At 46.5% G+C, this 27,987-nt stretch overlaps 1 protein-coding gene across 1 annotated transcript in view; it reads right to left on the bottom strand.

Moving 5' to 3' along the window:
- Positions 1-27,987, bottom strand: part of LOC146776290 (neural-cadherin-like) — a 567,428-nt gene that overhangs the window by 459,511 nt on the left and 79,930 nt on the right. The window contains exons 4-6 of the mRNA XM_085637108.1: positions 13,041-13,245; positions 2,545-2,656; positions 74-323 (exon numbers count right to left, since the gene is read on the bottom strand). Coding sequence (XP_085493234.1) covers positions 74-323; positions 2,545-2,656; positions 13,041-13,245 — 567 coding nt within the window. The remainder of the gene's footprint in view (positions 1-73; positions 324-2,544; positions 2,657-13,040; positions 13,246-27,987) is intronic.

Raw genomic sequence — 27,987 nt, 5'->3', positions numbered from 1 at the left:
TAAAAGCTGTGACAGTGAAATGGTATATGCGTCTCAAAGCAGAAAGAAAATGAAAGTTTTGAGTCATACTTACATTGGCTGAGAAAACTCCGGTGGCTCATCATTCACGTTTGACATGCGGATCCTGACTGTGGTTGTCCCGGTCTTCGGATCTAGGCCCTTGTCAGTTGCCATGACCACAAACTCATAGAGGTGGTTGGCTCGCTCGTAGTCAAGAGGTCTGGCTGGTGAAATCGTGCCATTGGCAGAGATGCTGAAGTCAGGGCTCAGGGTGTGGTACAGCACCTCTGAGTTTGGTCCTGAATCACAGTCTTTGGCTGCCACTAAAAACAAGAAGAATTACAGAGAATCATTCCACAAAGTTAAGTCATGTTAATGAGCACCAGAAACAGGAAAAAATTAACAGAGTAGAAGGTTATGAAGAGTGTCTCTATACTTGGTTCTTTCAATAGTCAAACTTTCAAAACTCCACAGACCTTGCGTTTGATGATGGTATTAATCATAGAGGCAGCAGATACAAGTGAGAGTTACTCTATCAAAGAAGCTTGCAAGCAACATCATTCAGTGAGGTAGAGAGAGATAAAACACCCTGCTCAATGCCTCAATGCTCATGCAGTTAAGTAGGTAAGCTATGCCAGCTCTCCACTAACAAATAATAAGACAGTTTGACCAACCAATTAGTCAATTTCTGGTTCATGAGTGCAGAGCTTTTTCCAAATGCTGGAATGAATAGTCCTAAACACTCTGTTAAAGGTTCACAATATAACATGCAATAGGGTTGACACTCACACTTGACCAGTGACAAAAGCAACAAAAATGGCTGCTGCTGTACAAAACAATTCAAACACAATATTGGATAAGCATGAGATTTTGGCATTAAGGGCCAGATCTACTATGGCCTTTTGTGTTCACTAAGGGTTCCAGTCCCAAAATCAGGCAGTTTGTGATTGCAGAAAGCCTTTTGGTATGTAGCAAACACAAATTGCGATTCGTAAACATGTTACCGGATATCAATTTTGGTTTGCAACTACATACCGAATCGGTAATTGGAAGGGGCGTGTTTAGTGCGCCTCATCCAAATATTAATTCGGATGGGATGTATTAATGTTTTGCGACCGAAATATGGTCTCAAAACATTAATATAGTACTGGCTACACAAGGGACCCCTTTGCGAATTTTTCAAAAATATTATTTTAGGAGTAGGCAGTGGTCCTATAGACCACAGCCTACTCTTAAAAAAGTTTGTCAAGGCTTTCATTTAAAAACTATTTAAAACACATTCCATTTTCCTTAACGGAATTAAAGACGTTGTGGTCTGCTTCGCCTAGCATGCCGCCATTCCTGTGATAGGCAGGGCACAAGTCCTAAAAAAAGAAGTGGGGGGACGCTTCAAGTTAGGTGGTGTCACCGGAAGTGACCTCACAGCCGGAAGTGACGTCATGAGATGGAGTCCCCACTAATTAACAAAGGTTAGAAGGCGATGGGGGCAGGTTCAAAGGGCAAAGGAGAATGTTTACGTTGGAATTAGTCACCGTATTGACACTCAAAGGAGCGGGGAAATTAAAGATGCGCTTGTTCGATGCGTATTTATTGCCCACAGTAAATTTGCCGGTCTCCGTCTGAAATGCATAAACACATACTGACCTTTTCTAATATGCGGCCACGAGCGCCCGTCTGTCATACTGAACGGCTCCATCAACGTGAAACAACTTAAAGAGCTCTGTTCGCCCTCTCTCGACAATAGAAGGTGGGGTTTGGTGAGTGCTGAGCGCGCGCGCAGGTGCAGGCTCGGGTACCGGCTCCATCTTTTGGGCAGGGTGGACAGCGTCCACCCGGTAAAACCCCGGTAAAATAAGTGGGGGAACGCCGTCCACCCGCGTGGTACCCCGACTCGAGCCCTGGTGATAGGTGCAAATTGTGGTAGGTCGCAATTGTCAACCTACCTCATTAATATTCATGAGGTAGCTCAAATTGCGACCCACTAGGATTAGGTGCTTTGCAAAATGGCCCATAAGTATATAGATCGGTTGGTAAAATACTACACTGGTCTGTTTTGTGACCAGTTCTCAGCACATCTGGCCCTAAATGTATAACAGTGTACTTCTTAGATGTAAAATAGTCCCTCATACACTCCAATAGAAGGGGAAGGATACACCCAAATAGCCATGAGGGTTGAACTAAGGTAAGGCTCATCCAAGACTTGATTAACAGTGTCTCCAGCTAATGGCTAAAGGTTCCTGATTCAAAGAAGTCAATGCCTAAAGAGCCTTAACTGAAGCACCCTCACAGTATTTATAGAATACAGCATTTCTGTCATGAATGACACAAGCACCATTAAACTTCAAGCTTACCAGGGTCAGTGAGCCAGAGGCTTCACAATTAGGAAGAAATCCCCCCAGTCATACGCTTTATTTACACTGTGACCAAGCTTAATCTTCAACAATTTGCATCAAATGATTACAACATGAAGCAAATGACACCACAAACATTCACGCACAAACAAGCCCACAAACCCCCCTCCCGAATATAGTCAATAAAACGTACCTTGCAGAAGCGAGACAGCAACAGCGGCTGTTTCTGGGACATTGTCTTTACTATAGATTGACTGCTGAAATTCCGGAATGCAATCGTTTACGTCTGTGATGACGACCAAAACCTGCAGAGAAGAGAGCAGTGATTAGTTTCTTTTATGGAACCCGTCTTTTTATTGAGAGGTCCAAGAAATGAACACAGCAACACGCCTACAACCCTGGGGCCGGCTGCATATCAACTTTGACTGCAGTTCACAGCTTTAATGCCAACAACCCAGTGGGCAGGCTGCGAGCGTAATTCACAAAGGACCAAAATGACAAGCAGGAGAAGCAAACTCAGGGAAACCCCCATCAGGTGGGGATAAAGAACGGAGAAAGAAAAGAAAAAGGAAATAACACCCTCCCTAGGCCCCCCCCATCATCCCTTCCTCTTCACCTATCCTATGTACGTCAGTGGAGTGCTAGTCCTGCAGTAAGTTTATCTGCTACCCGCCGCCTGTGGAGGCATGCCTCCCAAGTGAATGACTGATTATCGAATCAGTAGGCCCAATTAGTCTCGGATAAGTCTAAAAATCTTTAGATATTGAGGACAGGTAACCTCCCACATTTCAACTGAGAGTATCTGAATAAATGGGGCCCGTAGTTCGCTGTAGGTTTCTGCCTTGTGGTCCGCCACCAATGACAGGCGCTCCATCGCTAAGGTTAGCCATAATTTATGTAGCCAGTGCGTGTGGTCCGGTACGCGCGCAGTTCCTCATCTAGTCAAGAGTACCTGACGCGTCGCTAATAACGCTGGGGCAATTTGGCGCCCTCTCAGGGAGCGTAGAGGAAATGTAAGTGGATTCGGCAGTCCTAAGAGCGTGTAATCTGGAAAGCGTGGTATGGGGGTGCTGAAGGCTCTGTTGATATCGTCTAGAACTGTCGTCCAAAAGCGTTCCGGCTTAGGGCAGTGCCAGAGCAAGCGGACGAGTGAGCCCGTCTGGCCACAGCCTCGCCAGCATTTCTCGGACCTGCTCTTGTCCCAGCTGTGTATGGCGCTGGTGTGAGGTACCAATATGAGTACTTTGTATGCAGATTCGGCTCCTGTTGTGCTGTGCGCTGAATGGGTGGCTCTACAGTGGATATCGTCCCATTCCTTGTCTGAGAGAGCTCGCCCAAGTTCCTCCTCCCACCTCTGCTGGTCTTTTAGTTCGTCCCCCTCCCACCCGTTTTGTTAACATCGAGTAAAGTTCCGAAATAAGGTGCTTGTCGACTGTTTCACAGATCAGCCATAAACGTCCAACACTTTTCGGAAAGGGGTCTATTCCATTCGAGTATATACCCAAGGTGAGATGCCTGGAGGTATCTATGAACCAGAGTGAGACCCACTCCTCCTTCCCTTTTGTGTTGTGTCAGCTGTGCATTGGAGAGACGCGCTTTCTTACCGTCCCACACAAAATGGTTGATGGCTAGCTGTAGTGAGTGGATAACTTTAGGGGGAGGCGCCGTCGGGATGGTCTGGAAGATGTATAGGATGCACGGCAAGATTGTCATCTCAACCGCAGCCACCCTACCAAAGCAGGAGAGGCCCAATCGGCTCCAGTTGTTCAGTGCCTGCGACGTTTACGCCGCAAGAGCTGAGTAATTCAATTGCGAAGTCTTAGGAACAGTGGTAGCAAGTGAGATACCCAGGTAAGTGATAGACTAGTCTGTCCAGGTAAGAGGGAACGTTCTCTCAAGGAGGTCTCTCAGGGCAGGGGCCACTGAAAGGTTTAAGATCTGAGATTTGCTCAGGTTAACTTTGAATCCCGAGACCTCGCCAAAGTGGTAAATTTCCGTAAGCAGGGCCGGTAGTGAAGTTTGAAGCTGCGTCAGCGAGAGGATCACATCATCCGCGTATAAGCTGATGGTATGTGTGTCCACCCCATATTTAATGCCACTAATCTGAGGGTTGTCACGCACCTTCTGCACAAAATGCTCCATGTAGAGCGCAAAGGAGTGGGGACAAGGGACAAAGTTGTTAGGTGCCTCTGGCTATGGGGAAGCGGGTGGATGACTCCCCATTCACCCTCACAAAAGCTCTGGGGGCACTATAAATGCAGGAGATCCATTTGATAACCCCCCCCCCCCTCCCCCGAAACCAAAATGATGCAGCGCAGCGAACAGATAGGACCACCTCACCCGGTCAAACGCTTTTTCAGCATCGATGGCAAGGAAGGCCACCTCCTTGCCCGATCTATGGATAACATCCGTAAGGTGAAGCAACCTTCCCGTGTTGTCTCCGCTCTGTCGGGTGGGTATGAATCCCGATTGGTCCGGTTCGATTAACACTGCCATCAACGGGTTGAGTCGGGCCGCTAGTAGTCCAGGGAAAATCTTCGCATCGATGTTTAGTAAGGAAATTGGGCGGTAGGAGGCACACTCTCTCGGGTCTTTCATTGGTTTCAGGATAACTGATATTGAAGCTTCCAGCATCAAATCTGTCAGAGATCCCTTTTCCCGAAAAGAGTTAAAAACTCGGGTCAGCAGTGGAGCCAGTTCTGGGCAGAATAATTTATAAAATTGGGCCGTGAACCCGCCCGGGCCCGGCGCCTTGTTCCTCTGTAGGTGTGCAATGGCTGTTATCACCTCATCCGGACAAATAGGTTGGTCCAGTTGTTCAGCAATGGTTTCAGTCAGTCTAGTGACCGGAACGTCCCGCAGAAATAAGTGAGGGGACACTTGGGATGTGTCTTCCTCCACGTATAGCGATTGGTAGAAGGATTGAAAATTTCTGGCTATATCTCGATCTACCTGTACCGACGCCCCGGATGCTGTTCTGATGAAGCGGATTGTGGTCTACATGGTTTTGGCTCAGCTGTGTGTGCCGATCGTATTCATTACCAGGTTAAGGTCACCACCCACTAAGATTTCTGCGTCAGCGGACACCAAGACCTCGCCCAGGGCTTTGCGAATGAATTGTTCCTTTTGTGTATTCGGGGTGTAAATGTTGGCAGCGTAAATTGCAGGGTCTCCCACTGAATCCGGGCCGCTAAGAGTATCCCCTTTATTTCTACAGTAGTGGCCAACAGTTTGCCGCTAAATTTCGCACTGAAGAGAATTGAAACCCCATTGGTCTTTTGGCCTGTGTTGGACGACCAGACTTGGAGGGGGAAACGCCGGGAGCGCATGCGGCGTGTATCGCGCTGCAAAAGGTGATTTTCCTGCAGGAGCTTTCCAGAAGGGACAGAATAGCGGATCTTTTCACTGGGTGGTTCAGTCCCCGGGCATTTAGGCTTACTATTTTCAGAGCTTTACCCATCATTAGGTGTGTGGGGGGCCTATCAATGTGCATGCATATACAGGTGCACCTAAGCCGCCCTACCCACAGGCAAATCTGCTCAGTTAGGACAGTGACTTTGTCAGATAGTGGTGAGGTGAAGGGATATACTGATAGGGTCAACCAAACTAATAATAAAACCCCAAACTGTGCCCTAAAAATTCCCTCCCCATAAGAGTGAAGAAGAGTCAAATCCATCTCAACAGGAGACAACAGTTCATCTGAAGAAAAGCATGGGAAGCGTGGGCCGGTCGCTCCGGGTGAATTTTCAGTTGTAGATGAGGTGGAGTCCCTCGAATGAGACTCGGGAAGGAGTAGTCCAGTGGTCTGGTATTCTCCGGCGCCATCTGAAAGCAAGCCGCTTGAAGCCCAAGGCACAATTCAAGAGGAGACAGTGCGTTCAGGTGAGTTGGACAGGGCACTGATCACAGCCTTTCTTTCACTGGCAATCGTCTCTGAGTCAGGTTTGTTGATCACGGGGGGCCCCCCACCCGCCCCCATCAGGATGCTGGAGTGTTTGTGGTCTTCCTGTACCTGGAAGTATCTGCCTGTGGAGGTTCCTAGGGCAGGCCCAGCACTTCAGTGGCTTCTTTCAGAGATTTGATTTGCCATAACTTGTTCTCGAGTCGAAAGATGATGCGGAAAGGGTGACCCCAGGAGTACGCTATTCCCTTTTCTTTTAAGTGTGTTGATAGCTCGGAAATTCCTTTTTTTGCGAGTGTAGTCAGGGAAAGGTCCTGAAAGAAAGTCAACATGTGGCCCCTGTACTGGACCGGATGAGCCTTCCGGGCTTGAAGAGGTATAAGCTCTTTGAGTTGAAAATCGTGTACACACACGAGGATATCCAGTGGAGGAGCTTTGGCGCCTTTGGGCAGACCCACTCGGTGTACTCTGTCTCTCTGGATTTCCGAGGGACATTTGTCGCCCAAGACTTATTTGCGGATGTCATCATCTTCTGCTCGGGAAGGGGCCCCTCTGATGCGCACATTGTTGCGGCGTGAACGATTTTCCAAATCCTCGGCAGCCGCTTGCAGTTCGATGTGCTGCTCGCGGAGGCACAGCAGCTCTTGCTGCATCATTTCCAGCTCTTCATCCCTATTAGTTTCACGTTCTTCCAGAGAAGCAACATGGTCCCCCACCTCATCCAGATCCTTTCTAACATCCTTCAGGTCTGCTGATAGTTGAGTTTGCATGGTGAGCAGCTCCTCACGGAGGGACGAGAAGAGTTTGGACATAAAAGCTTGAGTTGCAGGGGCATCCTGGGCTTCTAGATCTCCCTTCGGCCCTTCATCATCCACTGGTGCACTCGCTGTTGAGGATGCGGTGGGTTGTTTCAGCAGCATTTCTTTAACGAACCTGTCTTTCTTAATCCCGCGGAGGCCATTGTGTCCCCAGAGGGCAGCAGTTGTGTGAAAGGCGGGAATCGGCAATGGCGGTTTATGCTGTATGCCCTGGTTGGGGTAACCTCTCCCAGCTTCTCTATGTGTTGCCGACAGGCAAGATGTCTCAGTCATATCTAAGGCTCCCGGAATCTGATTTTGTTCACTCATGTAGGTAGTATGTATGGCTAAGGTGTCCCGCCGCGATGCCAACTGCAGGGAAGAGCCGCTCCAGGGGTCCCACCCCCCCCTCGCCGTTCCGGGCCCTGCGTGTTCACTCTGGGGGCACGACCAAGGCCAGCCAGCGGGGAAGGGAGGGAGATTGCAAGGGCGGCTTGCGCAGCATGCGCTGATCGACGTTCCATTTCCCCGCTTCTCAAAGTGCTGGCGGTGCGCAGTATGCTTCAAGCAGATCCAGGCCTTCTAGAATCCGGCCTTGCCCAATCCTGTGGGTAGTACAAGCAGACTGTGAGATGAAGGCTTCCACTCCGGTGCCAACTGTATGATAGAGACGCCTCCAGGGGCCCCTCCCAGCATTGACTGGGGCTCTGAAAGTAAAATCATGGAGGGTCACCAAGCGCCGCAAGCGGGCTCGCAGATAGTGTCCTCCTCTGGAAAGGACTCAACGGCCCAAGTGACCTGCGCTATTATCAAAATCTCGCCGCAGCCTTAGGTCCAAGGTCCTGTGGTGTGACTGAGGCCTTTCACCCAGAGGGGCTTGGGTTTTTTCAATTATTGCTGGCTCCCACAAGTGCACCTCTCCAGCCTGGGTGTTTGCAGCAGGGCACACAGTAGTCTTCACTGTTGGGGCGTCCGGCGGTCTCCCACCTCGCCGAGCCTCTACACCAAGGGGGTCCCACCCGGCGCTACGCTCGCTTTGGGATCACTATTTCTCAAGGGCCGCACAGCCTGGCGTCCGTCTATCCCTGCAGGTTTCCGAACTGCAGCAACGGCCCTTCCTCAGTTCCATGCCGAACGCACGGCTATTCTATATGCCAGGCGAGGCCGCTAGCTCCGTCGGGCCTTCACTGCATGCCGGCCTCACTGTCTCTGAGCGGTGCCGGCAGCTAGGCCGCAGCTTGACCCCCACTCTCTATTCGGCTGCCGGGGGTCCCGGTGGGGGATTTCACTAGGCCGCCTTACCCCGCAGGTCCACTCCTCACCCTCAGGGTCCAGGCCCACCACGCTGCTCCGGGTCCAGTCTCTTCACCATGCGTCTGCCCTCAGCAGCGGCCCTCGCTCCACTCTGGGCCAGTCGCGCACCCGCGCCGTGCACGAGGCCGGGCCGCCGACTTTGTCGGGCCTCCGCTACACGCCCATCTCACCTTCTTACAGGGGATCAACATTCGCCAGGCAGCAGCCCGATTCCTCTTTCTTCCACTGTCACCCGGGACCCACGCGGTGGATCGCTCACAAGGCCAACCTGCTAGGTGAGTTCGCTTCTCTCCGTCAGGCCCCGGGGCCGCAAAACATCTTCAGCGACAATCGCTCTGCATCCGCCGCAGCTGACCCGCGAATCACGCTACAAACTCTTGGGATTGTACCCTTACGCATACAGCTCATCTCCTACCGCAGCAGGTGCCGGCATTGAGCTGCTAATTGTAAGCTCTGTGTCGATGGCGCCGGAGAGATTCACTAAAGCGTCTCACTCGGCCACCATCTTGGCCACGCCCCCGATTAGTTCCTTTTAAAAGGCAAGGTGGTACTAAAAGCGAAGTGAACAACATTGATTTTAATTGAGAGAAAATGGAGCAGTGCACTACCATAATGTTCCGTTTAAGTCACACCAAGTGGTCAATTTTCTTCAATGGAAATGTTCTTTATTATAATAATCCAACAGAAATATGAAGACAGTCTCAGCCAACGCGTTTCGTTCAAGAAATGAACTTCGTCAAGGCATGCGCGACGATGAGTGATAACTCCACAGTGAGACAACTCTCTGTATTGATGAAGAAAAGTGGTCTCAGAAAAAGCTAATGTCCATATCATATGGTGGGTCCGAGGAAAAGACAAATGCCTCCTTGATAAGGGCACAGTTGTGGATTCTGGAACCGTCACGAGTCCATACTCCTTCCTCACATCGCAACCGGAAGTAGGTAAAGTCTGGCTGAGACTGTCTTCATATTTCTGTTGGATTATTATAATAAAGAGCATTTCCATTGAAGAAAATTGACCACTTGGTGTGACTTAAACGGAACATTATGGTAGTGCACTACTCCATTTTCTCTCAATTCTTGTTTATCTGCTTGGCAGTTTGCATCATTTAACGGCGGATGCAGGAGCAGTCTGTGCACACCAACTGTAATCATATAACCAACTAAACCTAACGGGAACAAAAAAAAAGAGGTGCAGCCTTTGGGGTCCGCCGTTAGTCCTTGTTTTCCACAGAACATTGATTTTAATGGCTTTGTCGCTAGCCCTATGAAGGCCTGCCACAATTTACTAATGCTGTCTATATGACCTTTGAAGACCCCAAGACCTTACATTTATCCCACATGAACATCTCAGGGCGAGGCATGGGATTTCGATTTTCAGGGTGTGCAATTTAAATGTACATTTTTGCCACTGCTGTTATCATTGAGATGGTTATGACTGTGTGCTTAAATCAAATTGTGCATTATTAATAATGTTCAGAGTACCTAATCTATATTTTAATTTATGTATACTATCATGGAGCTATCACAACTTAAACAAATTTGCTATGACATATTAAAGCGTATTTTTTCGGGCTTATGCTAAATAAAACTCTAATAGGCCATAATGCCATCTTGTTCAAAATGAATGTTATATCATACAATTCTCTGATTATATATCTGCATGACATAACGTGCAGAAAGATGTGGGTTTGTTTATTCTTGAATGACACTGTTCTCGAAGGGAGCCTGCTAGAGATAGCTTCAGTAACAAATTCCAAGGATCTTCCGCTTGCATGCGGAATTGCATTCATTCACAATGGTTCACTGTTGTTTATGAAACGAATTTGTTCTGACACTTCCGGGTGAAATTAGGCCAGAAGGGCTGAATCAATATTCATGTAGTGGGCTAGTGCTAAGGTGATAGGGCTGTGTGACGTTTTTAATTGTAAAGCTGTGATTTGCTGGAGCAATGATCATACCATGCTAACTTTGCAGTTCTGTGTAATTTCTATGCAGTAAAGCTGTATATAAACCTTGTATTTGAGGGTGAGCCAGAAAACTCTTTCTGACCACTAGGTATGCTGCCTGATTTCTTACTGATTTTGCTGCACAGTTGGGACTTTGGCCATTATGTTCTTACAATGCATTCAGTAACAGTGGTTGCAACTCGCGCACTTACTTTTACTGAAAACACCGCGTTTTTCCAAACCAACATATGTTCAAACATATTGGTTTGCAAAATTCGATTTGTAGGGGTTGCAGTTTGACTTATCTCATTAATATGCATGAGGTAGGTTGTAAATTGCGATCCACTACGAATCCACCATGTCTTAGATTGCTTTAAATAAGGCCATCTCTCTTTTTTTTTTTTTCAAAGCAGCCTGTTTTCCTTATAGGAAAATGGGATGTGTTTAAAAAAAAATACAAGTTTCCAACAACTTTTGTTGGGGGTAAGCAGTGGTCTCAGGGACCAATGCCTACTCCCCAAAAAGTTTTTACAATATCGACAAGGGACCCCTTCCCATTTGCGAGTGAGTTACCACCTCCTTTGAGGGGTCGATAACCTATTAATGATTTGCGACCGCAAAACCATTAATACATGCCAAAAGAAACAGTGAATTGGAAGGGACGCTCTAAACACGCCTCGCTCAATTTGTCATTTAGTATGTAGTCGTAAATTTAGTAGCAAGTTACCGAATTGCAATTTGGGTTTTGATCATATTTAAAAGCTATTTTGCGATTAAAAAGGCTCCGATTTTGACAATCAGAGTCTCCGCGACCACAAAATAGCTTTGAACATAGGGCCCTAGGGCTGTTTTCTGATTATGCATTTTATTTGTATTAAGCTATTTACTATGAGCCTTAATGGCATATGTTTTTCCTGTATTGTGTTACTGAAATTCAGTAATAAACCTTCACTGTTTTTCCAAATTCCACTCTAGAACCGATTTTTTGAGTCAGTCCTCCATTTTATTGGCTGTATTTTAAAATACGGGCATTTATCCACCTCCAACTACAGAGCTGTTTAATTAGGCGCTGCAGTGCAGGCGGTGAAATGTCCATTGGCAAAATAAACACAGCACAAAGTCTGCACACCTGAAAAAACAAGGGAGAGTACACAACCTTTAAAAGAAGGTCATATTGAAAAAAATGAAGAGTACGCCATATTTTTATAATAACATCATTTTGGACAAGTGGAAACACCTTCAAAAGAAGATATTTTAAAAGGCACAAACCCAGAGTAAGTACCCATATTGTTTGAAGAGGCCCCTCTAAGACACTCACAAAGCTCTGGGAGAATACCCTGCGTCTTAGAAGGGAGCCAAGGACAACTCCAAAAGCAGGTTTAGTACATGTATTCTTACAAAAAAGATCATATTCGGCAACAGAAGCACTACCCAACGTTTTTGTTTTTAAAAAGTGCCTTTAGAACAAGAACAAAAACCATAGTGATTACCCCATGTCTTTCACAGAAGACCATATGGACATCTATGAACCTCAGTGTACATAACCCCAATCATTAAACAAGTATTGCCAAAACCAATAGGTCTCACGTTGGGTGCTGACCTGCCTTGCCAATGCTTGTTTTTTTGTGAAGAGTTTTTGTAAAACTTTATTACTAATCCCATTGAAATTTTGTTGCCTGTGTATGCATATGCTTGAGCGGTAATGCATAAGCAATGGCGGCCATCATGAAATGGTTGTTGTAATAAAGTTTCACAAAAGCTATTGATAGATGGGTGTGTAGGCATGCAAACATGCATGTATGGCTGCCCCCCTTCCAATAGTTATTAATCTTGTAAAAAAAAAAAAATTAAAGATGGCTGCTTAGGCATGTGCAGAGGTGCGCATGCAGGGGCGATCAATCCAGAATGTTTTTTTTTATAAAAATGACAAACATTGAAAGGTTGGCAGCTGTGCATGCAGATGCACGCCTGTGCTTGCATGGGCGGCTTTTTTAAATTGTTTTTTTGTGCAAAAACATTGACTCATGCGAGAGATGCATGAATATGACATGTAAAACACAAGCGGGCCAGTAACAGTATTAGGACAACTAACCAGCCCTGGCCAAAGTAAACTAAGCATTATGTAAAATATGCATTGTCTAAAAGGAAAAATATTCTTATATGCGAAATCACACACTGGGTCAGTAGTCCCTGGCACTGAAGGGGACTACTTAGGGTGAGGATGTACACATTGTGCAACAGCAGGATGCCTCCCTCACAATCAGGTTAGCCAATGGCTGAAGGAGGCTGACCCCATGATGGTATGTGTAAGATGAGTATCACTCTGGAATAGCTGAAGCAAGTGATCGCTCATGCTAGCACTGAAAAACCTTCAAACCGGACTTCTGATTGTGCTAGGAATACAAAGCTGCAGTGCCACTGAAATTGCATTATTTGTTGACGAACACTCTACCGCTTTTATATTCACGTTACACTGTACTAATTGTACTTTCTCTCCTCATCAGCAGGACTACTTTGCTGCACTAGTATTTGGCCATATACACATTTTATTGAGTAATTTGCATTTTTAGGCAAAGAATAAAATGCTATAACTTGTAACATGACCCAACAGTACTACTAGTTCCTTAAAAGAAAGCACCATACAAGTCGTTATCCTTTCTGGAGACATCTGTGGCTATAAAATGCCTCGTTCACAAAAAAACTTACAACAGGTTTCCAACAACACATACCTCTGCTGTGCTCGTGAGCTGCTCCGGGTTCTCCGTCACTTTCACGAGCAGCAGGTACCGATGCGGGCGGCTCTCATAATCGACACTGCGCGTTAAACTGATCTCCCCAGTGACCTGGTGGATGTGAAATACGCTGCTGGGGTTCAGCAGCAAACTGTAGCTAAGGGGCTGCTTCTGGAAGGAGGAGGCAGATACAGCGATGATCCTAGGGAGAGGCAGGCAGGGTGAAAGAACAAACAAAAAGAGGAGATCGTCAGAGACACATTTAGCAGACACCAATGTTATATCATCAGCATTTCCACCATTTGAATGACATTGGAACACTTTCGTATTTTGGGTCTCCTTTCCATTTGATTCTTGGAGTATTTTCAATTGGTTGTGTTTGTATCGTGAAGATTGGATTTCCCACGTATTACTTATTCAAAACCAGACAGCCGTGCTCAACCAAAATGCTGCATTTAGATTGGATCCTAGCCAGTTGATATCTACACAAGAAATGCATACGTAGTACCCAAGACATATCCTACATATTTCTATACCCACTTCTCCTAACATCTGCTTGTCAAAATCCCAGTTCTACTACGGAACTAGAGTGCTGACCTAGCGCACAGACTGTCCCGTGCAGGGAGACATGCTGCTGCCGAAGATGCAACTTTAGAACCATTCACGCTGCTGTTCAGAAGGCTAAATTCAGATATAAAAATGGTTCTTATCTTAGTTCCTGAATCTGCCTTCCCTTGCATTTATCCGCACTGTATATTTAAAACGTTCCAAGTTGTTGAAACCTCTGCAGTTCCTGGCAGTTTGTGTTTAAAATAGTGCCTCATTGTTCGACCCAAATTAAAACGCTACTTATTTAAACATATGTTTTAATTAATTACATGAAAATGTAGTCCTTTAGACTAAGAAAATACATTTTGAAACATGTTTATTATTTCTTTATGTTTAACTCACAATAAAAATATATTTTGAAGCCAGTGCATGCATGACCAAGGGACTTGGGATTTTTTTGTTTTTTATTTAAATGTACAAACAAAAGCTTTTTTGAAGGGCTTTTCTACCCATGCGAGCACACATCCACCCATTTTAAATAGGATATTAGTCTAGTCTGCAAATATGTTACTGCACCTCTAAAAAAAGGTCTACTCCAATACATTTTAATGGACAATTAAAGAAAAACATTTATGTCTACCAAAAGGTAACTATTTTAAAATTAAGGAGGCAATATTCAACAAAGAGGATGGATAATCTGAGAGGGTAAGGGGAAGTGGACTTAGCTAGGGATCTCTTTCAACAATTCATTCCATCCTGTTCCACAGGAAAGGCTATAAATGCCACAGCTCCCACTACAGCAAAGCGGCATTCAGGACCGCCTCACTTTTGCCATAAATACAGAAAGATAGCGCTCTACTGGTTCATTAGCACTCCACTGAGCAGCTAGTGTAGCACACTGAGGACCAACTGACTGACTGCTGATGCTGCTGCTGAAAGTAAGTTCCACTCAGCATGCTCAACTTTTTTTCTGACATGAGCGGGGAGGGTACTTGAAAACGTATGCAAAATGTGTCCTCATTTTAGCTTTCAAGAGCATTAACCAAAATTTCTGTAGCAAAAGATCATCCCTCATTTAGTTAATTTACTATAGTCTCCTCCATGGAAATGATTTCAATTCTACAGCTCCAAGTCAAGCATATGGTAGTCAGATGCGTTCACGATTACCAGATCACAGAAAGGTAGCGACTGGGATGAAACTGTGAAAGAACTCTGGGAAGTCAAGTGACAAGCCGCTGATGCTGTTGGGAGTGTGTGTTTTACGCCGCATGCCAGACTTATTTTATCGCAGGATAGAGGAAGATGTATTTTGATTTATAGAGCATACATGTCCTCCTTCTGTCTTCTAGAGCACTTACCATTATTTCCAAGACAAAATAATGGAACAAAATCCTTTTTGATCAAATTCCAACAGTAGATCAGCATGTTTCACAGAAGTAAATCATCCTGTAACTCATCATAATTTCTAAAACGAGTATGGCTTTACCGTCAATTATTTATATTGTAACTAAAATCTGTTATCCTTTCTATATGTTTCTTTTTGTGACCCTCAAAACCAAGCGTCCACCATAGTGTATTTTAATGTGACAATAATGGTGGAGCCTTACCTCCAAAAACAAACAGCTAAAGGCATGCTCTTTGCAACTGTAAGGAATTGGGTCATTAGTTGGGAGGGGCGAGAGCCGGGCTCAAGTGATAAGCACACTCCTTGCCAAGGTAAAACTTCACTAATAAACCCTGTGCCCAGCACTCTGGTAGCTGGGCACAAAAGCATTCAGGGTTAACTAAGAGGCAATCCGTAAGTATTTATGTTGCACTCAAACAGTAATAAAGTGAAAACACAACACAATAAAAATCCCAAACTAGTGTGCAAAAATAAGAGTACATTCAAATACATAAAATGACCCCTAAATCACAAAAATCCAACAAGTAGATATGAAGTTTTCAGTAAGTATAGTGCCAAAAAACACAAAACACTAATCTTGGTTATCTGGACGCGCTAGACCAGGCCAAAGTCAAATGTTAAGACTGACTGTGATGGAGTGCAGGTCCGATACGGGGATCAGGTTCATCCTAGTGGAAAGTTTACCTTTTGTTTAATCCAGTTCCAAAATAGCAGCCTCAATCGGAGCTTCATGTTGGTCCCCCAAGAGGCCGTTGATGCTGTTAAGAGCTGGCTGCCCATCAAGGTTTGACCGTGACGAGATTGGGTGTGCCACAAAGAGCTGGCTATCGGTCAGACGCAGGACAGTTGTTGCTGACGCAAAGAGCACCATGTGTGGTGAAGTCTGGAGTCTGTAACCGGGAAGGTTGCATTGGCAGTCGTAATGTAAGTCCTGTGTTGGCTATGGTGAAGTTTGCTCCTGGTTGCGAGAAGATAGAGGACGGTTCTTTTCTACGCAAACAGCCCAGAGCTTCTGGATTCTCACCTGCAGTCCAAATCATTCTGTTTTGCGGTAGGAAGGTAGGAAGGGTAAACTCTGGCAACAGCCAAGGGCCCAGGACCTGGGGAGAGACCTCTTGTGGATCAGGGCTCACTCCAGCACAGACCAGCAGCAGGGTCCATGCAGGTCCAAGTTTGTGCTGGTCAGCTGGGCAGTTGCAGGGAAGTCCTGTGAAAGCTCCTGTGTCTTTGAAGCTCAAACGGAAGCCAGCCAACTGACCCTTTAAATCACTTCTGGGTCCTGGGTTCAAGACAAGCAGGCCCAGTCTTTCTTCAGGCTTCAGACAGCAAGGCAGTGCCTCTTCTGAGTCTCCACAGGCCCAGAAGTGCTCTGATGAGAGGCTCTGAGGATTGCACTTGTATACCCAGTGCCAGTCTGTGTGTGGGTGTCTACCCCTGTCTCTAACACTAACTGGTTAAGGTCATTTCTTCTCCATCTCCTGGGTCTGGCTCCAATCTGTCTAGGGTAACAAAGGGCAGGCAGGCACAGGTATGGGCTGCATTTGCCAGTGACAGGGCAGGTAGCTGCAGAAGTCAGGAAGAGTGTGGGCACAGCCCTCAGGCTAGCCGTTGAAGACCAAGAAGGCTGAGAACAATCCCACAAGCCACCCTATTCAGTGGACGATCAGCCTTCCCACACCCAAGGCCCTTTTGTCCCCTGTCTGGAAGAAATATACATCAACCCGCAGGAAAGCCATTAACAGTCATGTGACCCTGGACACTGGCAGAAAGGCACATTTGAATTTGGCAGAAAAAAACTACTTTCAAAAAGTGGTATTTTCAGAATAGATTCACAAAATTCGAGTATATCGAAAAAAACACTAACCTCTGGGGGAACTAGGATTCAACAAAAGTTTGTTGCAATCACCTTCCTAGAAAAAAGACTCTTTTTCTAGAGACCCCTCACCCACCAGGGTTTCCCCTAGGTGGCATGCTTCATCATTGGGGTTTCACTCAGTCATCTACGGATTGAGGCATGCTGCGACTTGCGAACTACGTAGGAGTATTTAGTTATGAACTATGGGTGGTGCAGTGATGTGGAGTGGAAGGAAAATAAGTTTTAAAAATACCCAAATAGTGAGCTACTATTTTATTCCCGCCCCTAGCTGGTATGGTTAAAATCAGGGGTTGATACCAGGCAGGAACCTGACCATAATGAGTTAGGTTCTCCTAGTATTACGCCTGTGTCAACATGTTTCGAGCTGTCCCCTACAAGCTCTTTATCGGGACTACACGGGGTCCAGCCCCGTGTGTACCACTCCTAATAAATCCTATAATAGGGATACAGTGAAGTGCACACCTAATGTGTATACACAAAATACATACGGTTATTTAATGATACTCCGTATTTCTTGTTAGGCAATACTATTGCCTCATGGTAAACGACAGGGGTAGAGGGGCTTGTAGTCACACCTTCATCAAAGCACGCCTCCCGGTAAGGTAGAGCCACCGGACGTTTATTCCATGTTTGAGCCCCCAGGAGCCTAAAGGATTTACCGCCCCGGAATGTCAGGCGTACCTTAGGGACACATGCATACACCGCGGAGGATGATCTGAGTACTCTTGTAGGTGCGTAATGGCAGACCTGTTTCCTAAGGTAACTAGCCCCCTTACCGTGGAGGGCTTTAAAAAAAATTACCTTCGCCTTAAATTTTATCTGCTCCCTCACCCGGAGTCAATGAAGGGCCTTGAGATGAAGGGCCATGTGGGGCCTACGTTTTAGATGGAGAATCACCCTAGCTGCTGAATTTTGCACCAGCTGAAGGCGCTGCAGGAGGAAATCTGGTAGGCCCAGGTAGAGGATGTTCGCATAGTCCAATCGGGACGTGATCAATGCCTGGACTACTATCTCCTGTAGTCCAGTGGGAGGAACGGAAGGAATTTTCTCAACATCCGAAGTAGGCCAAAGTAGGACCCCACTAGGGCATGAACTTGGGAGCGCAGAGAGAGGGCATTGTCAATGTAGATTTCCAGATTCTTCACTGTGGATTGGGCAACGCTGGGAGGAGAGAATACCTCCGGCCACCATTGGCTCCAGTCATGCACTGAGGGCAGGCCAGAAAAAACAACTTTCGATTTGTCAGAATTGCACTTAAGCTGGTTCTCTTCCAGCCACCTTTAGACCTCTGTGAGACAAGATCTAATCGCACACCCGTCAAACTCTGTGCCTTTGTTGCAAGAGAAAATCAACTGAGTATCGTCAGCGTATGAAATTATCTTGGCCCCATTGGCCTCCACTAGCGGTGCTAAGGGGGACATGTTCAAGTTGAAAAGTGTTGGGCTAGGAGAAGAGCCCTGAGGGACTCCCACCTCTATACTGGGCATGGGAGATGAGAAAGGAAGAGTCCAAATTACCTGTTCTCTGTCCTCCAGATAGGATGTTATCCAGGCTAGAACCCCAACTCAAATACCCATGTTCTTCAGTCTATCGAGGAGACTCATATGCGGCACAGTGTCGAACGCTGCTGACAGGTCCAGCAATATGAGGATCGCTCTACCCCCCTGATCCAGCTTCTCCTTGAGATGTTCCGTCACTTCCAACAGGGCTGTTTTAGTGCTATAATTGGCCCTGAAACCCGATTGTGTGGGGTGCAAGAGTTTATGATTCTCCTTATACTCCATGATCACTTTATTGACGTGCTTCTCCAATACTTTGGAGAAGGCTGGAAGGAGAGAAATAGGCCTGCAATTTGTGGGTATATTTGGATCAGCACTCGAGTGGCGGCACTATGCCAGCTGCCAGAGATGAATTCAACACTTTATTAATTGGTTGGTTTATGGTGGGTGCAAGGGCAGGTAAACGTTTTGCTGGGGACGCATCTGCTGGTGATCCAGATTTAAGGCTCATCATGTAAGTAAGTGAGTTCACAATTTCAATTGCCAGAAACTGTAATAGTTGCAGGCCTTGTGAGAGTCCCACGAAGGACGGAGGCCTAGTTGTTTCCACTTCCATACTAAGTTAAGGCCTAGCCTCTCTGGACGTCACAGAGGAGGACTGCTGGATTGTCACTATTTCATCATGGAAGGACTGGGCCACCTGGTTAGTCCAGTCTGCTGCCAGCGGGGCTACTTTACTGATTGCCTTAGGGGCTGTAAAGGACTTCCCTATACCAAAGATCTCCTTGCCCTTATTATTAGTGAACGCAATTTTAGTCTGCAAATAGCTTATCTTAGCCTCCTTCACCATTTTATAATATGCCTTTAAAGCTGCCCTGTAAATGTTCCTATCCTTCGAGAGATAATGGTGACGCCACTTCCTTTCGAGATTTTTACATTTCTTTTTGCGGACTCTCAGGGATTCATTGAACCGGGGGTAGAGTGGCAAACTCCTTTGGAGGTGCGAACGGTCAGGGGCATGACCTGTGTTCATAGAGGTAGTGCTACCACTTGCTGGAGGGTGGAGGAGGAATAACAATTACATAGACTGATGCAATCTAGACCCCCAATGAAATGTCCAACCAGGCCAATAGCATCTTCCTGTACTTCTAGAGCTCCTGCAAGCATCCTCCTAGTTCCAGCTGATGCCAAGCAGAGCAGGAAGCACCAAGGCTGTCTTTGTGAAAAGCTGTTTTAGCTTCTGTATTTCCAAATCTGGGTTGTATATGTCTTAGGTCACTGAAAAGGGTTTAGTGGCAGCTCTTGTTGGGTTTAGGCGCATCAGCGATGAAGGTTTTTTGTATAAAAACCCCTTAGAATGCCGAATAAGAAGTGTAAAAAAGAAAAAACAAGACTGCAGGCCTTTTCCATCTTTGCACGCGGCATCTGGGACTACATCACTGAATCCATCAGGACTGCCTCAATGCTGCTTCAGTTTGGGAAAGAGCTGCTGATGCGCATCTTTAAAAGACACTACACCACACTGCGTTAACCATCAAACTAACCAGCTCTCTCTGCTATCATCCATTGACTTTATACTATTCTTTGACCCTCCATAGCGCTCCTCTGCCTTTGGTTAGATTTGCACTAGAGAAATACCACATATATACATACATACGTACATATATACATACATACAAATATACATGGAAGCTCTTATTCAGGTGGGTTTCTGCCTTTTAGCAGAGGGGATAAAACGCAATACCCAATCAGCTTGGAATCGGAGACGAACCTTAAAACAATACAGTTTTTGGTTACACACTATATTATGGGAAGGACTTTGTTTAAGAAGTCATCTTTCATACTACCAGCCGCGGTCCGTGCCGGTAACTGCGGTGGGGCTGTGTAAGGGGGGATTTCGAGGGACGATGCCAAGGGAAAATTAATTATTTATTTAATTTTCCCTCGGCATACTTGCACGGGCCAACATTTTAATTTAACTCATCCCTGATATCTACCTTAGAGATTCATTTAAATGCCTCCGGTTTTAGAATATATTGCCTTGTAAAACAGCCAGGGAGTGAGTGACCAGTGATGTCAGGGTATCAGATGCTCCCTTCTTGATGTTTCAAAGTCCCCTATATTTGAAACCCTCTGCCAAAATTCCCCTATGTGAAAAGAAACTTTGCTCACAGGCCTAAACCAATCTCCCCTTGCCCCTCCATAAACCTTAGTCACATAGGTTAGGTTTTGACAGCAGAGGTGACAGACAGACCTACTGCTTCAAATCTACAAGGAATGGGCCATGGGTCCGCCTCTTTTTACCACCTTCATAGACCAGCCTCTTTCATTGGCTTGAGACTTTGCCAACCAGTATTGACTCAACACAGTGGCACGTGGATCTCTCCCCTGATGCTATTGCTTGCCTGGGCGCACCCACCCTTGGGGTGCTTGCATTGAATAGCATTAAGGAAAACATACAACTATAGAACTTTCTCTTCACTCCTGTTGGCTCCCTCCCACGTGCATCACAGCTTCTCTTCTGTTCGCCCTCTCTAATCCTCGTCATGCCTCCCTCTTTCTTCTGTGTTCCTCGTCCCTCCTGCCCTCCAACCTCTCATGTCGGGCTCTTTCCCCTGTGCACTCCTCGTTCCCCCTCCCAGCTATCCTTTTGTACCTTCCTCACACCCCACCCTCCTTCCCACGCGCACACCTCATTCCTTGCACTGGACACCTCCTCACTCCAACCCTCCCTCCTCTAGGTGCTGGTGCTTCTGTTCAACCCACCCGCCTTTCCCTGCCAGAGGCTTCTGGGAGAGAAAGGCAAGAGGCACTGGGTATTTATAGTTAAAGTGCTTAATTTGAGCCAGTGCTTTCCGGTGCTCGGCACCTAATTGTCAGCACCAAACTTAGAACAGTCTACCACATGGTGGCACTGCTCATCTAATTTAGAGATGAGCAGAACAACGGTTGTTTAGGAATATAATATACATTAAAATTGCTAATACCTGCCATTCCTTTTGCTTTGAGGACCTGGAATAATCTGAACTGTGGCATTTACATGCGAGAGAGATGGTTAGTAGTTGTTTTGGCAGCGTTGACAAGGTCGAAGGGTGGTGCAAGCTGCAGTGGCCTCCTGGTCGGAGCCCTGGCACTTAATATTTTACAAATTAAGCACTGTATAGTTATTTATATATTTCTACATAGACACAAAAAGGTGTCTTGAATACCCTCCTCTTTTTGTTTGTATGTCAAAATAAGGCCGGCTTGAAAAGAAGACTTCATATTGCCCTTCCTTTTTTCTAGCCAAAAGAATTAAAGGATCTCTATAATAAACTCTTCTTTGACATCTGACCTCAAATAGAAACAAAGATAGGACTCTACCTAAGGCAAAGGAGCCCTCAATCCAGTCGGGCTTTCATTTCATGCCTGCCTTTAATGTCCTTACTCTGCACTTGTTGACACTGTAAACCCAGACCTACTGTCTTTGTCAATGCTCGTTTGGTACGCCATTGCCCACAAGCATGTGAAGAGACAATTATTCTCCTCAAACGGTATTAACTTGCAATAACACCTAATGCATGGAATAGTAGTGATACACAGATATTTTTAGTTCACTTAGTAATAAATGCTAAACCTGGTAGGTTACAGGCACTCCACCAACACTTAGCAACAGACTGGCCCTTTCTTTGTCCTGGCTTTCAATAAAGGTTGGTTTGTAGAAGGCTACAGACGATTCCAGACCTGCAGTGTTCTGCCCTCTAAAACTGCCCCCCTGGTTTCAGTCCATCAACAACACGTGTTGGATTCCCAGTGCTGCTTGCTGCCGCTGTAAAGCAGCTTTAGAACTCCGCAACAGATGTTAGCGGTACCCACCTCGGTGGAAAAGTCTGGAATTCAAACATGTGATGTGCAACTTAGGAAGACAGAAATGAATGAGGAACTGAATTTAGGAAAGCAAACGTATGTTGCATAAGATAACCGGTGTAAAAAAATGCAGACATTCTGAAGAATTGTCTCTTAGGTTTTGGACCCCGACAGCTTGTTGGCAGACAGTGTCTTCAGTGCATATCTAGAGTGAGCTTTGGAGCAGCCCCTTGCTCATGGTTGGACGTTTTTGTGGTCTACTCTAGAGTCTGCTCTTTATGTAATGGCGTCCCTCACTATTCTTGCGCTTATCTCACAGAGGAGCTGTTTGGCCTCACAGTGCTCTAATTGGGTACATTAAATCCTTCCACTGCATACTTGGGAGAACTCTTTTCTGTTTTTGCAATCAGTTCTCACTGGGGTTCATGTGTTTCCTTCCTCTTTCCCCCTATGTTTTCCTTTACCCAATGCTTCTTTCCATTATTTCCCTTCTCTGATGCTCCCGTCCTGCCCCTACGTTATGATTTTTGTATTTTACTTATTTATTTTATGTGGGCCAGGCAGCTGCTGGGCTGATTACTTTTTTTTCTGCTCCTTACACACACTTCCCTTTTCTTGTTTTGTAGCAGTTTTAATATACTGCTCTAACACACCTATCTGCCACGGGGGAATGGTACATTTAAAATGTCCGCCATGCATCAAGATGCATGCAGGCCTCAAGATGCATTTATCATGGCACACGTGAATGTGCATCACGGTGCATCGGTGGCCATCATGAAATAGGTTATAATATAATATAGAAAGCCCATTGCAAGAGCGGCTGCCAATCGTGCACATGTGTCTTGATGCATGCGTCCGCATGCTACTAGTAAAAAGCATTGGCAACGTTAACAGCTGAGACTTTTGGAGCGGAGACCTACTGGTTTTGTCAGTATTTGTTTTTTGGTGGCAATTAATCTTTTTCTAATTTTCAGCGTGGACCATTTGCGACCCTTCTTTTTAAGATGACAGGTAATTAAGGGTGGTTATACTGTACTTGTTATTACTGATTTCATCCATTATCACAACCCCAGTTATTGGCGAACATGAGTTTTTGGTCTGGAATTGGAGATATTATGGGAGCTCCAGAATGACCAGGCCATTACCATTAGCAAGTGCAATTCTCGGATTTTGGTGCCTTTTCCTCTTGCTTTCAGCACAGGGACCAGGAACTAATTGATCAGCACCCCTTCTTTGGACTTTGACTTTTAGGGACCAGTGAGGTCGATCACTCAGGGCTTAGCCTCAGAGGGCGGTGTGGGGTTAGAGCACTTTGTTCAACTAGAGCATGTAAGCCCTGTTACTCTTTTTTTGCCAGTGATATAAGACATGATTTACATAAAGAAATATGCCGATCGAGCTTCAGTTCTCCGGGGTAAGGGAGGTTGCACAGTCAAGGACTAATCCTGAAGGTTGGCTGTGCTCCAGATTGTTTTCTTCAATGTGCATGCACACTGAATCAGCATCCAAGCAGGTTATCTTCTTAAGACAAAAAAAAGACTTTATTTCTATAAAATATACTTAGAATAGTGATATGTCTATCAAATATGTCATCAGATTTGAATATGGGTCAATAGATACTTTGTATTATCTTCTGTCAAATGGACCATGCATAATCATACTGTGTCTCCGCGAGGTTTACCATCTGAAAAGTACACAAAACACAGTGTTTGGGGTAAGAAAGATCAGAAAGTGTCAGCAGCATGAACGTCTGGCTCAGTGTTTGGTTGCGTGCTTGGAATAATTAAATTCTTCTTAGCCAGGAGACTGTGGTGTTTGAGCATTGTTCTGTCACCATTCAGCTGTTTGTTGAGGACATGACGCGAAGTGCTGCTTCGTCCTCACAGTTCAGTTCCTCCAGTGGGTGGTGGGTACAGGTCCTCTGCTCTCTGAAGTGACCAAGGTGGATCTCATGGGCCTCAAGATGAAGTCAGCATCTAGCATGCCTTGATCTCAAACAGGTGTAGGTGTATGGAGGCATGCAGCTCTCACTGTGATACTGGCACTTCAGGTTAATTGCAACACCAGCGAGTCCCCGCAAAATAAAAATCTGAAAACATATCCAGCCAATGGGGTATCAGGACCCTCTAACACTCTCCGGGAGGGGCAGCACAGTTCAAGGTGATGGAGGGAACAGAGGGAGATCTCTGACAAGCTGCACTCCATTTGCAGGCAGCCGAGATGGCATCTCTACTCTCTCTCCTTGTTCATAGCACTGCAGCCACAATCTTGGTTGAGCTGGAGAGCACTCGCAAGCCATCAATATTTAGCCTCTAGCACACAAAACTCCTTCAGGCAGCATTCTGGAGCTGGCGTCTGGCTCTGCACTGCACCCAGAAAGATTCTCTACATGCCAAGCAGTCTATCTCCTTCTCTGTTCCAAGTTGCAAAACAACACTCAATCCTCGAGCATGAGCCCCACTCCTTTAGGTAAGAAAGCCAAAGGTGTCTGTCTTTGGACACAGCCTTTTTCTGCATAAGCGTTCATAAGCCAAAACGGATACATATTCAGGAACAGTGATAGTTTGTCTGAAGTCAACTGGCCTATTAGATGATTTGAAGTTGGCCCCATATTTCTGGAGAAAACCAATCATTCAAAGATGGATTTCCTTCAGGCCCAAACCGGCCTCCCAGGTGAACTATCACTAAGTTTTTGTAGGTTGGAACATATCTCTGGAAAACAATGCAGAATATGGGAATTACATGTGAAAACTGATGCATAAAAGCCAATTTCTGCAGTAAATTCCCATTCTTCATGGAATAACTCAGAATAGGATAGGAATGCTACACCAAGAAATGACCTCACTTGTGTTGTTGAATTGTTTGGGTGCAGTATTACCACACTGAAAGTCATTCAGCAATGTAAATTAAGGCCTCAGTTATCAGGAAGCTAATGTTCTGACGAGTACAGTGCTAATGACTTAACCATAAAAACACCACACGGATCCTAGGCACCAACATAGAAGATTATTTGACCATAAAATGGTCAATGGAAGTAGAGGGGCAATGGGCGAGCTACATAAATGCTCAAGTGAAGTGGAAATAGTGTACTTGAAGGCTACCCAGTACCTCTTGCCAACAGTGATTCAGCTCCTCAGGTAGGCAGGCCTCTGCGGTAGCCCACTGGACCCCATTGGCAACTGCAGCACAGTGAAGAGGCAAATAGGACAGATCTACCCAAGGTAGCTGGGATTCAAGCAATAATTTATTTTAAAAAAATCAGATCAGGAGGAATTTACTAAGCAGATATGGTCCAGACTAGAAAGGAACTGTAAACCAGAAAACTGGTCGCGAAATAAAGATGCCATTAAAAACAAAGTCAAAACTGAGCTGGCAGTACAGGTGAAAGTCCAAAGTAAAGTTGTGGCATTATAAATGTCTTATTATTATTTTTATTGTAGTTTTCTCTTTCTCCACAAAGGGCATCAGCATCTCCACATTGTCTGGTGCCATTTAATTGAAAGAAATGCTAGGCTCCTTCCTGGATAGTGGAAGGAACGTATACATGATGGGAAGACACCTTGCTTTCTGTTTTGTGTAGATCCCATTCTGCAAAACCCTTAATCCATCTACAGTAACCCCAAATGCACAGAGATCCCGCCATGTTTCACATTCTCTCACACACTTCTATCTATCTTTCTGTGCTTGAGGTCTCATAACAGGAAGTACGGTTATTTCAGTTTTCCAACAAATAAGGGGATCTCGGAGAAGAAAAGTCTGCATCAACATAGAAGTTACCAGTGCAACCATGTGATTGGAACAAGGACCTCTTCACATGGGAGGATGATAATTAAACTTAAGTAAAGGTGGGTTTGTGGTTGGGAAGAAGAAATGGATTCACTTGGGAAAAGTTGGTGTGGTGCGGTTTGGGTAGTCGATTGTTTGAGTGCACATCTTCAGCAGTAAAATGTAAGGCACAGCAGTTGCCCGGGACTCCCCTACATTACTACCTCACCCCGAGCCGTCTGCCTCACATTTTCTACAAGGGATACAATCAAGAGGAGTATGTGGACCCACTCCAGGGCCCCTCAGCAACAGTGGATGCGGTGGCAGCCGGGGGCCCACACCACCGCGGCCCCAGCATCATGCTCACACAGAGACCAGCTGGAGCGAGCAATTGCCGTGTAGAGAGCTGGGTGGAAGACTGGGGGCCTGCCCTGGGACTGTCCTGAGGTGTCCCCCCCCCCCCCCCAGTTGGAGCGGTGGACAAGACCGCGTGAGCTGTGCCTGATCATCATCCCTGGGGCCTGGAGGATCGAAGCGCTGCTCGGGAGTGGAGCCTGGCTGCCGGCTGGGGTTCGGGGCAGGGGAGGACCATTGGACCATAAGTAGCGAGGGCGGCCAAATCGCCAAACCCGACGGCTCCTTTACACAATGTGGCATGCCCGCATAAGCTTGTAGGCCGCCGTCCAAACTCCTGTTTTGCCCGCTACAGCCTGCTACCCTAGGGGGACGACCCACCCACATGGCTAAGCTGCTTGGTGATTGGGGGGCTTGAAGAACGGACGACCTGCTGTGCCTCTGGCAGGAGACTGCGTTAGGCCCCCGGCAGAGAGGCGGGAGTGCCTGGGAGATGCCGGGTCGCATGCGCTGACCCCTGGGGAGGTGCCCTGATCCCGAGGCTCCACTGCCAGAGACACGCAACTTGGGGTGCGGACCAGCTGAAGACGACGAGCGGTAGCCATGTCGGGCCCCAAAGGCGCAAAAGTGACCCAACAAACCCGACGTGACAAATTCACCATGCCTAAACCTGTGGCCACTGAGCCCCACCCGAGAGGCGGTACAGTCACCGGACCTGATGCTGAGCGTGGTGAACTGACCCTGCAGGATGTAATTGAGGCGATATCGGGTGTGCGTACATCTCTTGAACAACGCATGGATACAATCTCCACTGATGTCACTCTCATCAGGGCGGACATTGCAAAAATTAGTGGAAAGGTAAAACAAATGGAGATCATCACATCCAGCCTCCAGGGCAACACAGTGCAACTGCAGCACGACATAAAGGAACTCCAGGAGTTCCGTAAGTACCCCGAGGATAAGCTTGACGACTATGAAGGTTGCTCCAGGAGAAAAAATGTCTGCATAATTGGAGTACCCGAGAAGGCGGAGGGGCCGACGGCTGACCTCTTCGTAGAGGACCTCATTCTCAACCACTTGCAGCCCAAGGGCCTGTAAAAGTTATTTGTGGTGGAAAGGGCACACAGAGTGCCGGGAGGTCGGCAGTGGCCGGGAGCGTCGCCGCGTCCCATCCTGCCCAGATTGCTTAACTTTAGGGACAGGGACATCATATTTCAAACTGCCAGGTTGGCTCCACCTCTCCGCTATCAGAATGCAGAAATTTCCCTCTTTCCTGACTTTACCCTGAGAGTTCAAAAACAGCTGGGATCATTCCGCGAGGTGACGAGAGAGCTACTCGACAGAGTTGTAAAATACGCCATGCTTTTCCCAGCCAGGTAGAGGATAAGGTGTGGTTTTTTGAACGTCCTGAAGAAGCGGCAGTCTGGTTGGAGGGCTGGCGAGGTGCAAGGGAACACAATGTAAGATGAGCGGTGTCAGGGACTATGTTTCTCACCTGTCTGTCTTTGGGAGGCGGGGGTCTCCTGTCGGGCTTATTAAATTTAATTGTCTGTGTATTATGGTTGGGGGCGTTGTAGGGGGGAGCTCTTCCCACTAGGGCACCTGGCCGCAGCACAGACTGTCCGTTAGTGTCCCTTTTTCGATGGTATT

Source organism: Triturus cristatus, chromosome 12 (assembly GCF_964204655.1).
Source record: "Triturus cristatus chromosome 12, aTriCri1.1, whole genome shotgun sequence".
Taxonomy (NCBI): Eukaryota; Metazoa; Chordata; class Amphibia; order Caudata; family Salamandridae; genus Triturus; species Triturus cristatus.
The sequence above is the reverse complement of the archived record's forward strand: the minus strand, read 5'-3'. Positions and strand labels throughout refer to the sequence as shown.